The sequence below is a fragment of the Micromys minutus genome (assembly GCF_963924665.1).
Source record: "Micromys minutus genome assembly, chromosome: 22".
Classification (NCBI taxonomy): Eukaryota; Metazoa; Chordata; class Mammalia; order Rodentia; family Muridae; genus Micromys; species Micromys minutus.
The window spans coordinates 5320965-5334531 of record NC_137957.1 but is presented as its reverse complement, the minus strand read 5'-3'; the positions used below and the strand labels follow the sequence as shown (position 1 = coordinate 5334531).

Here is a 13567-nt window from a genome sequence, read left to right as displayed (position 1 = left end):
TTTGATTACACATAATGCTGAATAGAACCAGATTTCAGGTACTATTTTCTCCTATTTAATAGTAAAAATGACAATTCTTACCATTATTACAGATCCTGACTCTGTCTAGCATGCTAAATCTTGTCATTACACAAAAATAACATACTCATATCCAAAAGCATGATTATTTGCCTGGATTTTCTATATCATCTAAATACATTTCAACAAAGATTTGAAATATTAGAAAAGCATGAAGCAGTTTCTAGTTTTCCCAATATTTTAAATATAAGAAGAATAAAATTATAGTAAGATATTAAGCTACCAATTAATAGCAATGAAGGAGAGTCCTGATATGAGTTGCACATTAGAAAAACATTTGAAATGATTTCATTTTTTTAGAGAAAAATGTACACAAAAAATACAATAGATGATGATTACAAAAACCACTAGATTGATGAACACACATAGAAATGAGCTAGATGTACAGAACATAATGCTTATTGTAAACATGGAATATCAATAAATATCAAAATGCCAACCCTATGCCCAGTTATGCTTTATTACTGTTACCTATGAATCTGGAAACAAGAACTTGTGCCTTTAACCTCACAAATGTTTTCCTTTGCCTGAGAAAAGCACTACTTTTTGGATAGTGTCCTTAAAGGCTTGCTTCACTTGCTGGTTCCTCAGGGTATAGATAAATGGATTCATCATAGGGGCCACAGAAGTATTGAGAATTGCTACTCCTTTGGTCAGTGATGCTCTTTCTTTGGCAGAAGGGTTAGCATACATGAATATACAGCTGCCATACGAGATAGAAATGACAATCATGTGGGAGGAGCATGTAGAGAAAGCCTTTTTCCTCTGACTGACAGATGGAAGTTTCAAAATTGTCTTGACAATGAACATGTAGGAAAGAATGATCAATGCTAAAGTAAAAAGCAATATCACTATTGCAGAATAAAACCCAATCACTTCCAGGAGCCATGTGTCTGAGCAGGATAACTGCAAGAGGGGAAAGTAGTCACAAGCAAAGTGATCAATGACATTAGAGTCACAGTAATCTAACTGAAGAAAGAGAATAACGGGTGGAAAGATGTTGAGGAAACCTGCCAGCCAGGCAGAAAACACCAGCAATACACAGACTCTTCTGTTCATAATGGTTGTGTAGTGCAGGGGTTTGCAGATGGCCACATAGCGATCATAAGACATAGCAGTTAGCAGGTAAAATTCGGTGATACCCATGAAGATGAAGAAAAACAACTGAGCTGTGCAATTATTATAGGAAATAGTTTTGTCTCTGGTAACAATTGTGCTCAGAAATCTTGGGATACAGACAGTTGTAAAGGTTATTTCTAAAACAGAGAAGTTCCTGAGGAAGAAATACATGGGTGTCTGTAGATGAGGGTCTACCAAGGTGAGGGTGATTATGGTCAGGTTTCCAGTGATGCTTAGTATGTACATGAGGATTAAAAAGAGGAATATCACAATCTGGAGCACAGGGTCATCTGACAGTCCTAATAGAATGAATTCTGTGGGCACTGTGCGGTTTTTCATTGTCAATTTTCTCTTCAAATATACAAAATATAATCTTCCATAACACAAAATACATAGAAAAATATTAAAGGTACAACATGGTATTTAGAAAGTATTTGTAAAGATGAATAGTCTTATAAAAGAAAAAAAAATCTGCCCTTACTTATTTTTCGTTCAAATGACAAATAGAATCTGTTGTTCAACCTGTCGACTGGAAAACATATTGGAGCTATAAATTTGGATAAAAAATTCTGATATCATTTAAATTATCTTTTCCAAAGCATTAAATGGAGTTACAGTATACTTTTATTTCTACTGTTCTTATACTATAAGAATTTAAAATTTATTAAGTTACCCAATGAAGCATGTGAAATAGTGGAACTGTTCTCCCTTTTTTTCAACATTGTAAAAACACATCTAGAGCATGGTATAAGCTTATAGAGGTAATCTAGTTTTACCTCCAGACTTACATTTGGTAAAACTATGTGCACTGTGGTTTGGGAAATTTTCAAAATTTTACCAAATTTTGCTCTGGTGACCATCTCACTGGAGAAGTACCCTGCATACTCATGGACATACTGAGGCATTTTCTTCAATATTTGATACTTCAGGGCCTTTGGATAATGACATTCACTCAACATGATTTCCTTTCATATTACAAAGAACAGAAAATAAGAAAGGAAAATCTTTTTAGAAACAATAAGACATTAGCTAAAAACATTAAAATTATTTTTAAATGTATAGTTTAATTTTTAATACAACAATGCTACACAAATAAACAAATAGATGGTCAAAGTAACATTTATAGGAAAGTAGCTACCCTTTCAAATAATTGAAAATTCAGTTTAAAGGTTCTCTTTTTATTACAGTATAACATTAAACATAGGGTAGGAGAACAATTCAATACTTACTATTGGCTTTCTGTTTTGTGTATCTAGTCAATGGTTTCTTCTGTGGCAACATTTGTTCTATTTCAGGTTAAAAGAAACTATAAATCCCCTAAGATACATTTAAATATTTTTACTTGGCATACAGTATAATGGGTTCCATTCTGAGATTGCCATGCCTATACATCATTGTATCTTACAACATACATAGAACAAGAATAAGATCCTGCTTCATTATCTCTCTCTTTCCTTTCCCTTGGTCTCTTTCCTACTCCCTTTTTGATTTCATCTCACATCACATCACATCACACACACACACACACACACACACACACACACACAGAGAGAGAGAGAGAGAGAGAGAGAGAGAGAGAGAGAGGCAGACAGACAGACAGACAGAAACAGACATGCAGACACAGACATACAAACAGAGAGTGAGAGGGAGACAGAAACACACACACATAAATCTAGATTTTGCATATGTAAATGTGATATTTACTTTTTCCCCATCACACTATCTCCTTCCTTCCTTTACATCCCTCATAAGATCTTCAATTTTCACATTCTCTATGTTATGTGTAGATAATATTGTAAATGCTTAATGAATTGAAATATTTAATAATGTGTGAACATAGCAAACTTACTTGTGGGTTCATCATGAAAATGAAGTCTGAAATCCTTTCTTAAATAGTTGTGATTTCAGAGCTGGAAAGTTGGCTCGGTAACACTTGATTTCAGATTCCCTGAGACAAACAAGGTGATTTTATTTCTTGGTGTCTCCCTGGATTATATTCCTCTTTCTTAGAGACTAGTAGTATTTAACTCATGGTATGCTTATTTCAGTTACTTTAAGATCTGGGATATGATTTGTCAGATTGCAATCAAGCCTTCATTTTTTGTTCTTCCATTAACACCTATGCAAATACCTGTGCTGATTGAGTCCTCTTCCATTGGGTTCTTCACACTGAACAATGAACTTTCTAAAGAATTTTCCTCTGCCTTTACATGGGTATTTTAGGTGAAATATTTGCAGGAATGGAATTTATACCCTCAAAGTAAGAAATATTTTCTTATTAGGCTTAAGAGTTTCTTTTGTTGCTGTTGTTGCAAATGATGGCTTGAATAATCACAAATAAGGAAGATTTCTATCTTGTTTTCTTTCAAAATGGACCTGGACTTGGACTTACTTTATCTGTATCTTTCTGTTATCCCATGGGAATTTATAAACAAAGCATGTCATGGAAAGACATCATTAAGATACAGATTAATCATTGATATGTTCTTTTTTGTTAATATTAACAGTTTGCAAAAATTTCACATCAAATTATTCAAACATATTAACAATATGCAATATAATTTAACTTTAAAAATATATTATTTTTAATAATGTGAATGTCTGAGTTGTGTATGTGTATGTGAGTGTGTGTGCCTACTGAGGCCAGAGGTATTGGATTTCTGGGAACTGGATATATAGGTGGGCAGTGTTCAGGTGTAAATATTGAGAACTAAGCTCAGGTCCCCGAAAGAGAAGAATATGGTCTTAACCACTAAATAATCAATCTATCCAGCCCTAAACTTTATTTATTAATCCTTATTTTATTAATTTATTTATTTTATAAAATATTATTATAGCTTACATAATTTGTTACATAATAATATATGATGAATACACATTTTTTTTCTTTTTCATTTTTTTTTAAGAAAGACTGAGGTTTCCACATTTTTGCCTTACTTCTTTTTGAGCTTCATGAGTTTGTGAGCTGTTTCTTTGTTATTCAGAGCTTTCTGGGGCTATTATCCAATTACCAGTGACTGCATATCATCTCTTTTCTTCTGTGACTGGGTTGCCTCACTCAGGATGATATTTTCTAGTTCCATCCATTTGCCTAGGGATTTTTTAAAGTCATTGTTTCTAATAGCTGAGTATTACTCCATTGTGTAAATGTACCACACTTTCTGTATCCATTCCTTTGATGAAGGACATCTGGATTTTTCCAGTTTCTGGCTATTATAAATAAGACTGCTAGGAACATTGTGCAGCATGTGTCCTTATTATATGTTGGAGCATCTCTGTGTATATGCCCAGAAGTGGAATAGCTGGGTTTTCAGGTAATACTATTTCCAATTTTCTGAGGATCCAACAGACTGATTTCCAGAGTGGTTATACCAGCTTACAACCTAACCAACAGTGGAGGAGTGTTCCTCTTTCTGTGCATCCTTGCCAGCATCTGCTTTCATCTGAGTTTTTTATATTAGCCTTTCTGGTGTGAGATGGAATCTCAGGGTTGTTTTGATTTGTATTTCCCTAATGACTAGGGATGTTGAGCATTTCTTTAGGTGCTTCTTGACCATTCGGTAATCCTCAGTTGAGAATTTGTTGTTTAGCTTTGTACCTTATCTTTTAATAAGATTGTTTGATTCTCTGCAGTCTAACTTCTTGAGTTGTCTACATATATTAGATATTAGATATCTATTAGATATGGGATAGGTAAAGATACTTTCCCAGTCTGTTGGCTGCCATTTTGTTTTCTTGACAGTGTCTTTAGCTTTACAAAAACTTTGCCCAACATGTCTACAAATGTGAGCAGTGTACTTATTAATTTTTTACAGGATAAAGGACAAACTTCTATAAGACAGCAGCATTTTTGTAAACGTCTATTTGTACTTTTCTCCTCCATAATATATATTTTTCTTTTTATAAAAGGAAATTTATTTCAGAAGCAGATTCTGCCATATGGCTATGTTTTAGTGATGGTAAAAACCACCACAACATAGGATTTATGAGATCCTCAACTTTTCAACTTTTTATTTATTCTTGTGAATTTACACCATGTATTCTAATCCCACTAATTTCCCTATCCCTTCAAGCTTGTGACTCCTCCCTGCAATAAAAACAAAACAAAATAAAACAACAACTGCAACAACAAATATTTTGGCATGGAAGCTGCAGTGTATCACATGATCTACACCTGATCACATGTTTTGCTCATACATCTTTACTTGCACATATTCACTGTAATGAATCATCATTCTGGTTCAAGGCCTCTGGCTTCTGCTAAACTAGTAAGTGGATCCTTATGGGAATTTCTAAGGATCTATATGCATTCGTTTACACGCTGACTGCCAGTTGAACCAACACCAATTGTTGAAGATGCTGTTCTTTTTCCATTGAATGTTTTAAGCTTCTTTGTCAAAGATCAAATGACTCTAGGTTTATGGGTTCATTTGTATGTCTTCCATTCTATTAATTGATCTACCTGCCTGTCTCTGTACAAATACCATGCAGTTTTTATCATGATTGATCTGTAATATAGCTTGAAGTGAGGGATGGTTAATCCCCCAGACTCTTTTACTGTGGAGCAAAGTTTTTGCTATCCTAGCTTTTTTTATTATTCCAAATAAATTTGTAAATTCTTATTTTTAACTCTATGTAGAATTTAGTTGGAATTCCAATGAAGATTACATTAAATCTGTTTTTGGCAAGATAGCCATTTTTACTGTATTAATCCTGCCAATCCATGAACATGGGAGATCTTTTTACCTTCTGAGATCTTCAATTTCTTACTTCAGAGAGGTGAAGTTCTTGTCATAGAGATCTTTCATTTGCTTGGTTAGAGTCACACCAAGGTATTTTATATTATTTGTGACTATTGTGAAGAGTTTTGCTTCTCTAATTTCTTTCTCAGCCTGTTTGTGCTTTGAGTATAGGCAGGCTACTAATTTGTTTGAGTTAATTTTATATCTAGTCACTTTGCTGGCATTGTTTATCAGGTTTAGGAGTTCTCTGGTATATTTTTTGGGGTTACTTAGGAATACTATCATATCTGCAAATAGTGATATTTTGAATTCTTCTTTTCCAATTTGTATCTCTTTAGCCTCCTTTTGTTGTCTAATTTCTCTGGCTAGGACTTTTAGAACTTAACTGAATAAATAAGGGGAAAGTGGGCAGCCTTGTCTAGACCCTGATTTTAGTGGGATTGCTTCGAGTTTCTCTCCATTTTTTTTTTTTTTTTTTTTTTGGATGTTGAAACTGGTTTGCTGTGCATTGCTTTTACTATATATAGATTTGGACCTTGGATTCTTAATCTTTACTTTGTCTATAATTATTCAGCTTTGTATATCACACCAGAACTTATCATTTCTATTTAAATGTTATTTAATATTTACTGATCAACCTTACCTGGTTGATTTTCTTCCCCTTCACATCTTTGAGTTCAAGTACATAAGAAAATACAACTGATGATTGACTTTCTGTACTTGTTTTATTTTATTTAACATAATTTTTTATATTTTTTTCCTTGTTGTTACATGAGGTAATATTCATTCTTTTCTATGGCTCAAAAATATTCCATATAATTTTTAGTTTTCTTTCAGGAGGTTAGTGAGATAATTTCTATTTTATTGGCTATTCTGCATATTGTTCACTTCATATTTACCTAATAGTTGATTTATATAACATTTGTATATTTAATATTTTTATGAAAATCAATACAGAAGGGTTATACAATTTTATATTTCTAACAAAAATATGTAAGGATTTTTAGTGTTCCTTTTTAAAAATGTTCTTCAGCATTTCATTTCAAACAATTTTTCCCAATACCTATTGATTTTGAAATAGGAAGATATTTTCTTGTGGCTTTGATTTGCATTTCTCTGTTGTTAAGCTCACTGCATGGTATTGGTACAAAGACAAGCAGGTAGATCAATAAAATAGAATGGAATACACAGAATTAAACCCACACAGGTAAGGTCACTTAGTCTTTGACAAAAAAGCTAAAAACATTTAATGGAAAAAGGACAGCGTTTTCAACAAATGGTGCTGGTTCAACTGACAGTCAGCATGCAGAAGAGTGCAAATCAATCCTTTCTTATCTACTTACTGTACAAAGCTCAAGTCCAAGTGGATCAAATTCCTTCACATAAAACCAGGTACACTAAAACTAATAGAACAGAAAGTGGGGAAGAGCTTAGAACTCATTGGCACAGAAGAAAATATCCTGAAGAGAACACCAATGGCTTATGCTCTAAAATCACGAATTGACAAATAGGACCTCATGAAATTACCAAGCTTCTGTAAGGCAAAGGATATTATCAAGAGGACAAACAGACAACCAACAGATTGAAAAATGATTATTACCAATCTTTCATTCAATAGAATTCTGATATCCAATATATACAAAGCACTCAAGAAGTTAGACTTCAGAAAATCAAATAATCCTATTAAAAATGGGGTACAGAGCTAAACAAAGAATTCTCAACTAAAGAATATTGAATGGCTGAGCAGCACCTAAAGAAATGCTCAACATTACTAGTCATCATGGAAATGTAAACCAAAACAAACCTGAGTTTCCACCTCACACCAGTCAGAATGGCAGAGATCAAAAACTCAGGTGACCAGCAGATTCTGGCAAGGATGCAGAAATAGAGGAACACTCCTCCATTGTTGGTGGGATTGTGAACTGATACAATCACTCTAGAATCAGTCTGGTGGTTCCACGGAAAATTGAACATAGCAATTTTGGAAAATTGAAAAAAATTAGAAAATAGGAGCCAGCTATCCTCTTTGACATATACCCAAAAGAAGCTTCAACATCTAATAATTATACCTGCTCCACCATGTTCATAGCAGCCTTATTTATAATAGCCAGAATCTAGAAAGAACCCTGATGTCCTTCAACTGAAGAATAAATATAGAAATTGTGGTACGTGTTCATAATAGAGTACTATTCAGCTATTAAAAACAATGAGTTCATTAAATTCTCAGGCAAATGAATGGAACTAGAATATATCATCCTGAGTGAGTTAACCTAGTCTCAAAAGAACACTCATGGAATGCACATATAAGTGGATACTAACCCAAAAAGCTTGAATACCCAAGAAACAACTCACACAACTTAGGAAGCTCAAAGAGAAGGAAGGCCAGAAGGTGGATGCCTCAGTCTCTCTTAGAAGAGAGAATAAAACAATCATAGGAAAAAATAAAGGGACAAATAGAGGAGCAGGGATCGGAGAAAAGATCATCCAGAGACTGCCTTACCAGGGGATCTACCCCATATGCAGGTACTAAACTAAAGCACCATTGCTGATGCCAAGTAGTGCTTACTGGTAGGAGTCTAATATGGATGCCTCCTCAGGCTATGCCAGAACCATATTGATACAGAAGAGGATAGTTGAAGCTAACCAACAGACTAAACATGGGGGGCCCAATGAAGGAGCTAGGGAAAGGAGTGAAGGAGCTGAGAAGGTTTGCAACCCCATAAGAAGAACAAAATTATCAACTAACCAAACCCATCACAGCTCCCAGGGTCTAAAACACCAACCAACGAGGGGGAGGGGAGATGGTATTGGGGGAAGGGGATAACATCTGAAATGTAAAAATCAAAAAAATATCTAATAAAATGAAAAAAATGACCCTCAAAACAAAATTTTTTATTAGCCTTGGAAAGGTAGTGTCTAAAATTTCTTAAAATTTACTTAGGATATGTTTTAATTTAGGTCTCAGACACACAGAACTTTATTAAGACTGAGTAGATTATATGTTGGATATATGGTTGAGGAGGCCCGCCACAGGACTTGGTCTGCTGGGGGACAAAAGATGCTGGGAATTTGATTGTACTTACCCCAAACAACTGCTGGGCAAGTGTCAGTTTGTTGAAAGCCTTTGGACACCTCTGTGTGGGTGGGGAAACATAATCTGAGAGGCAGAACTGACAGCCAGAGCTTGCTTGGGGATCCCCATGCCTGTGACAAGGCACAGCGCCTTCTGGTTCTCAGGCTTTTGGGCATCCAGGCACTGCTGGGATGCTCTGGAAAAACTGAGAATGGACTGGGGGCCCATGGGCTGTGTCTAGCCAGGGATAAAGGAGAAAGCGGGGAGCTACAGCTGGTCAGTTGGTGGGAGTCCTTGTCTTGTTAGTGGTGAGCTGTAGCAACGAGCTTGGTGGCTCTGGCTGGGAAAACAAAGAGGCCTTCTAAGGGAGATGAGGCAGCAACTCTGTAGGTGAAAAGCTTCTTTACAGCTCCAGATGGAGGGTCTAGATGGAAAGGAGACAGACCATGGTTTTAAGACATTTATTGTCAATGCAAAAAGTGCATTAATAAAACCATACCCTGACTTCTCAAGGTGAGTTTCAGATTAAATACCTTTTGCAGGGAGGAGTGTCTGGGGAAAATAAAGGCTAATTGGCTAAGCCTTCATGCCTTTTGGTATCTCATTGTAATGAAGATGTCTTGACCTATGGTCAAGTCTTCACCTTTAGAGGAGGGGCTTGGAACTTTGCCCAACATGACTGATAACCAAGAATCTATGAAGGGTGTGGCTAGTGACAGGAAGTTTTAGGGAAGCACCTACTGACCCCTGGGGTCACCAGGGCTTCAACCTTTCTTGACCAGGAACCAGAATACCTTTCAAGGCCCACAGCCCCACAATTATTTACACACACACACACACACACACACACACACACACACACACACACACATATAATTAAAGATAAAAATGTGAATTTGAGAGAGAGACAGAGAGAGTGAGACAGAGACAGAGAGAAAGACAGAAACAGAGACAGAGACAGAGAGAAAGGGAAGTGCATAAAAAGGACAGGAAGTGGAAAGGGAAGGGGAAATGGTATAATCACATCATAACATCATAAGAAAATATTTTTAAAATTAAACCAAGAGTGCTTTACCCATTTCACCAAAAAATATCACCTAGATAATAATTTGTTTTCTAACTATAAAAATTAATTCATAAATGGACAATATTTAAATAGACATCAAATACATTTATACAAACAGTAAAAGGATCTTTTCCCTTTTTTTAAAGAGTTGCATAGAACAAATATACCAGGGAAAATTTCAGGTTAAATGTTAGAAGGGCAGTTGTGTTTACATAGCAGTTCAACTTTAAAAGCACAAAACAAAATAACAAAAAAACTGTCATATTGCTTGTGTTACATTGTCTTGATAAGTTGTTGAGTAACAGAAAAAAATATTGTTGTATATCTCAGTAGCCTCACTCTGCAGCATGTTTTACAGGAGTTTAGATATTAAGAGTTTGCTGTTTTGCAGATATGCCTATTTGTCTGAGACTTTTGATATGTGAATTTTCTCACTGCATTTTTCTCTCAAGGCTACTTGCTATTCTTGAGTTAAGAAAACAAAACAAAACAAAACAAAACAAAAACAGAACAACGGCAACTTCATTTTCTCCGTGGTATTACGAATACATTGTTGATAGTATTACCTTGTTTATTGTTTATGTTTCAATATCATCTGTAAATTATACAACATATTGTACTAACATTTATAAAATTACCTGTGGTCGCATATATTTTATAGACTTGCTTTTTTTGTCTTTTATAACTATATTGGTACAAGATAAATCTTTTTTTCACTGACTTACTTCTTTATTTAGTATGCACATCTTTGAATAAATGAATTAATAAAAGGCATTTGAAAATACTTAATTAGAAAGCACATACCAATACTTAAAGAGTATTAAAATGACTCTGAAACATTAGATTCCCCTGAGATATGTCATTTTCTCACAGTGGAATGCTTGGGCTTTAGGATCTTGGCAGATAGTTAAGATTTAAAATTTAAAAATTCATTTCCAAACGTATTAAATTGGTATGAAAGACTTTAATTCATTTTTCATTTTAGTTTGTATGTTATGGTGTTCTACACACAGAAATAAATTACAGGAGACATAGCATTTTCTAATCTACACTAGTTGGGAAAAGAAAAAAGAAAATAATGAATGAACTCTCACACAGTATAAATATTAATCAGTAACAAACAACTCAAAGGAGAAGAAAAGTTATTGAATTGATACCCACAAGGTTGAAAAAATTAGTTCACTTCCAAATTACCTATTATGTTTTAAAGAAACAACCTTCTTAATTTACACAGAGAGCAAGTGTGGCACAATTTAAAATGTACAAATTGCATTTAAGATGCATTGAAATAGAGCCTATTGTTCAGAAAGAATGAGTATACAGAACATAGATAATCTTAAATGCTATCAAAAATGTCAATTAATCTAGAAAATATGGAAAATAGCCTTTATAACTTTATTCCTGATGAATTTGATGACAGAATATATGTAGATTATAGACATATAAATATAATAAAACTGTTATTAGATATCCTCCCATAGAATATTTCTTTAAAATATATAACATTTCCAAAGAATCTGTGAAAAAGTACATTTTATTATTTTTAAAAGTTATTTGGGAATTTTATACAACATAGTTTGGTCACATTCAGCTTTGCACAATTCTTTCCAGAACTGTTCACTTCTTTCTCAATCAACTTTGTGTCTTTATTCTTTATTGACCACCAAGGCCAATGTGTGCAGCCCAAATATTCTCAAGTGAGTGGGTTTCCATTGGAATGTAAACAATTTATTCATGAATATACCTTGCAAAGAAACTAACCCCCCCCTTTTTTTGGCATATAAGAATTGCCAAAAGCTCTTATAGTAGGGATGTTATTTTGTGCCTAAGGTTTCTCTTGGTCCTGGTTTGACTTTGGATTTTCCACTGCTTGCCAACATTTATTCAAGATTTTAAAACAACAATGTATTATATATTATTGATTGTAAAGATAAGAGAAACAGTGAAACTATAAACATTACTACAATGTAAGACACAAAGAAACTGTCAGAGACCAAGGATACTTAATATTTTTGAAGATTATAAGTCATTATTTCTTACAAAAGTTCTTTATCCTTAAGGTAGTTTTTATTTCATTTGCTTACAGAAAATATTACTTTGTGAACTACACCTTTGAGTGCTTGCTTTACTTGCTGGTTCCTTAGGGTATAAATGAAGGGGTTTAACATGGGGACAACAGAAGTATTGAGAATTGCCACGCCTTTAGTCAACGAGGCCTTTTCTTTTGCAGAGGGATTGGCATACATGAAGATGCAGCTTCCATAAGAGAGGGAGATGACAATCATGTGAGAGGAACAGGTAGAAAAAGCCTTTTTCCTCTGGCTGGCAGAAGGAATTCTTAAAATAGTCCTGATAATGTACATGTAAGATAAAATCACCAATGCCAAAGTGAACAACAGAGCAACCAGAGCAACATAGAAACCAATCACTTCTAGAAACCATGTATCTGAGCAAGACAGTTGCAAGATGGGGAAAAAGTCACATGCAAAATGATCAATGACATTAGAAGCACAGTAATCCTGCTGTAGCAAAAGCATAAGGGGTGGGAAAACAGTCAGAAAACCAGCCAGCCAGGCACACAACACAAACAAGGTGCAGAGTTTCCTGTTCATGATGGTGGTGTAGTGAAGGGGCTTGCAGATGGCAACGTAGCGATCATAGGACATGGCAGTTAGAATGTAAAATTCACAAACTCCCATAAAGATAAAGAAAAAAAGCTGGGCAGCACAATTGTTATAGGAAATGGTCTTATTCCGAGTGACAATTGACCCCAGAAATCTAGGAATACATACACTTGTAAATGAGACTTCCAAGAAAGCAAAATTCCGGAGGAAGAAATACATTGGTGTCTGTAGATGGGAGTCTATGAAGGTCAAAGCAATGATTGTCAGGTTTCCAGTGACACTTAATATATATGTGATTAATAAAAAGAGGAAAATCACAATCTGAAGGTTAGGGTCATCAGAAAGGCCTAAGAGGATGAATTCTGTAATCTCTGTGTGATTCATGTCCTCTCTTCTCCCCTTCTGATGCTGCCTCCTCTTCTATTTCCTCTTTTAAGATATTTAGGGTAAAAAAGTCTTTTAAAGGAATTGAAAGATATGACTCACAATTAACATCTTTCTAACTAATGCAGTTCTAAATTATTTTCTACACTTCATGACAATTAGATATAAACGATTATTATTGCGTAGTTTTGTTGTATTTTAATTTGGAATGCAGCTTGTTTAATGGCCTCTTAAGTATATTATGCAGGAAAATTTTTGTATTGTAAGTCATATCTTTAGAAGATGTATTATAAAGTCAGTAATTTTTGCTTCAAGTATAATTAGAAAAAAGCTTTGTTAACATTTGTTTAAGCAATACAAAACACAAATTTTCCTTTTAAAGATAATGTATACATCAGAGTGGACTTTCTCTTAAAAACACAAAGATTTCTCTAGTGCTCTTGAAAGGTAATGAGAGCTCCTTAATCTTTTATATGTGAGA

At 34.4% G+C, this 13567-nt stretch overlaps 2 protein-coding genes across 2 annotated transcripts; both read right to left on the bottom strand.

Moving 5' to 3' along the window:
- Positions 1-585: 585 nt before the first annotated feature.
- LOC308435284 (olfactory receptor 6C3-like) lies at positions 586-1536 on the bottom strand (the record flags this gene model as incomplete). The annotated part of the gene is made up of 1 exon (XM_080935956.1): positions 586-1536. The coding sequence occupies one exon, from the start codon at positions 1534-1536 to the stop codon at positions 586-588; it is 951 nt and encodes a 316-aa protein (XP_080792082.1).
- Positions 1537-12145: 10609 nt separating this feature from the next.
- On the bottom strand, positions 12146-13086 carry LOC308434736 (olfactory receptor 6C3-like; the record flags this gene model as incomplete). Its single annotated transcript, XM_080935128.1, is given in 2 exon segments — positions 12146-12160; positions 12163-13086. Coding segments are annotated over 2 exon segments (939 nt in total).
- Positions 13087-13567: the final 481 nt, after the last annotated feature.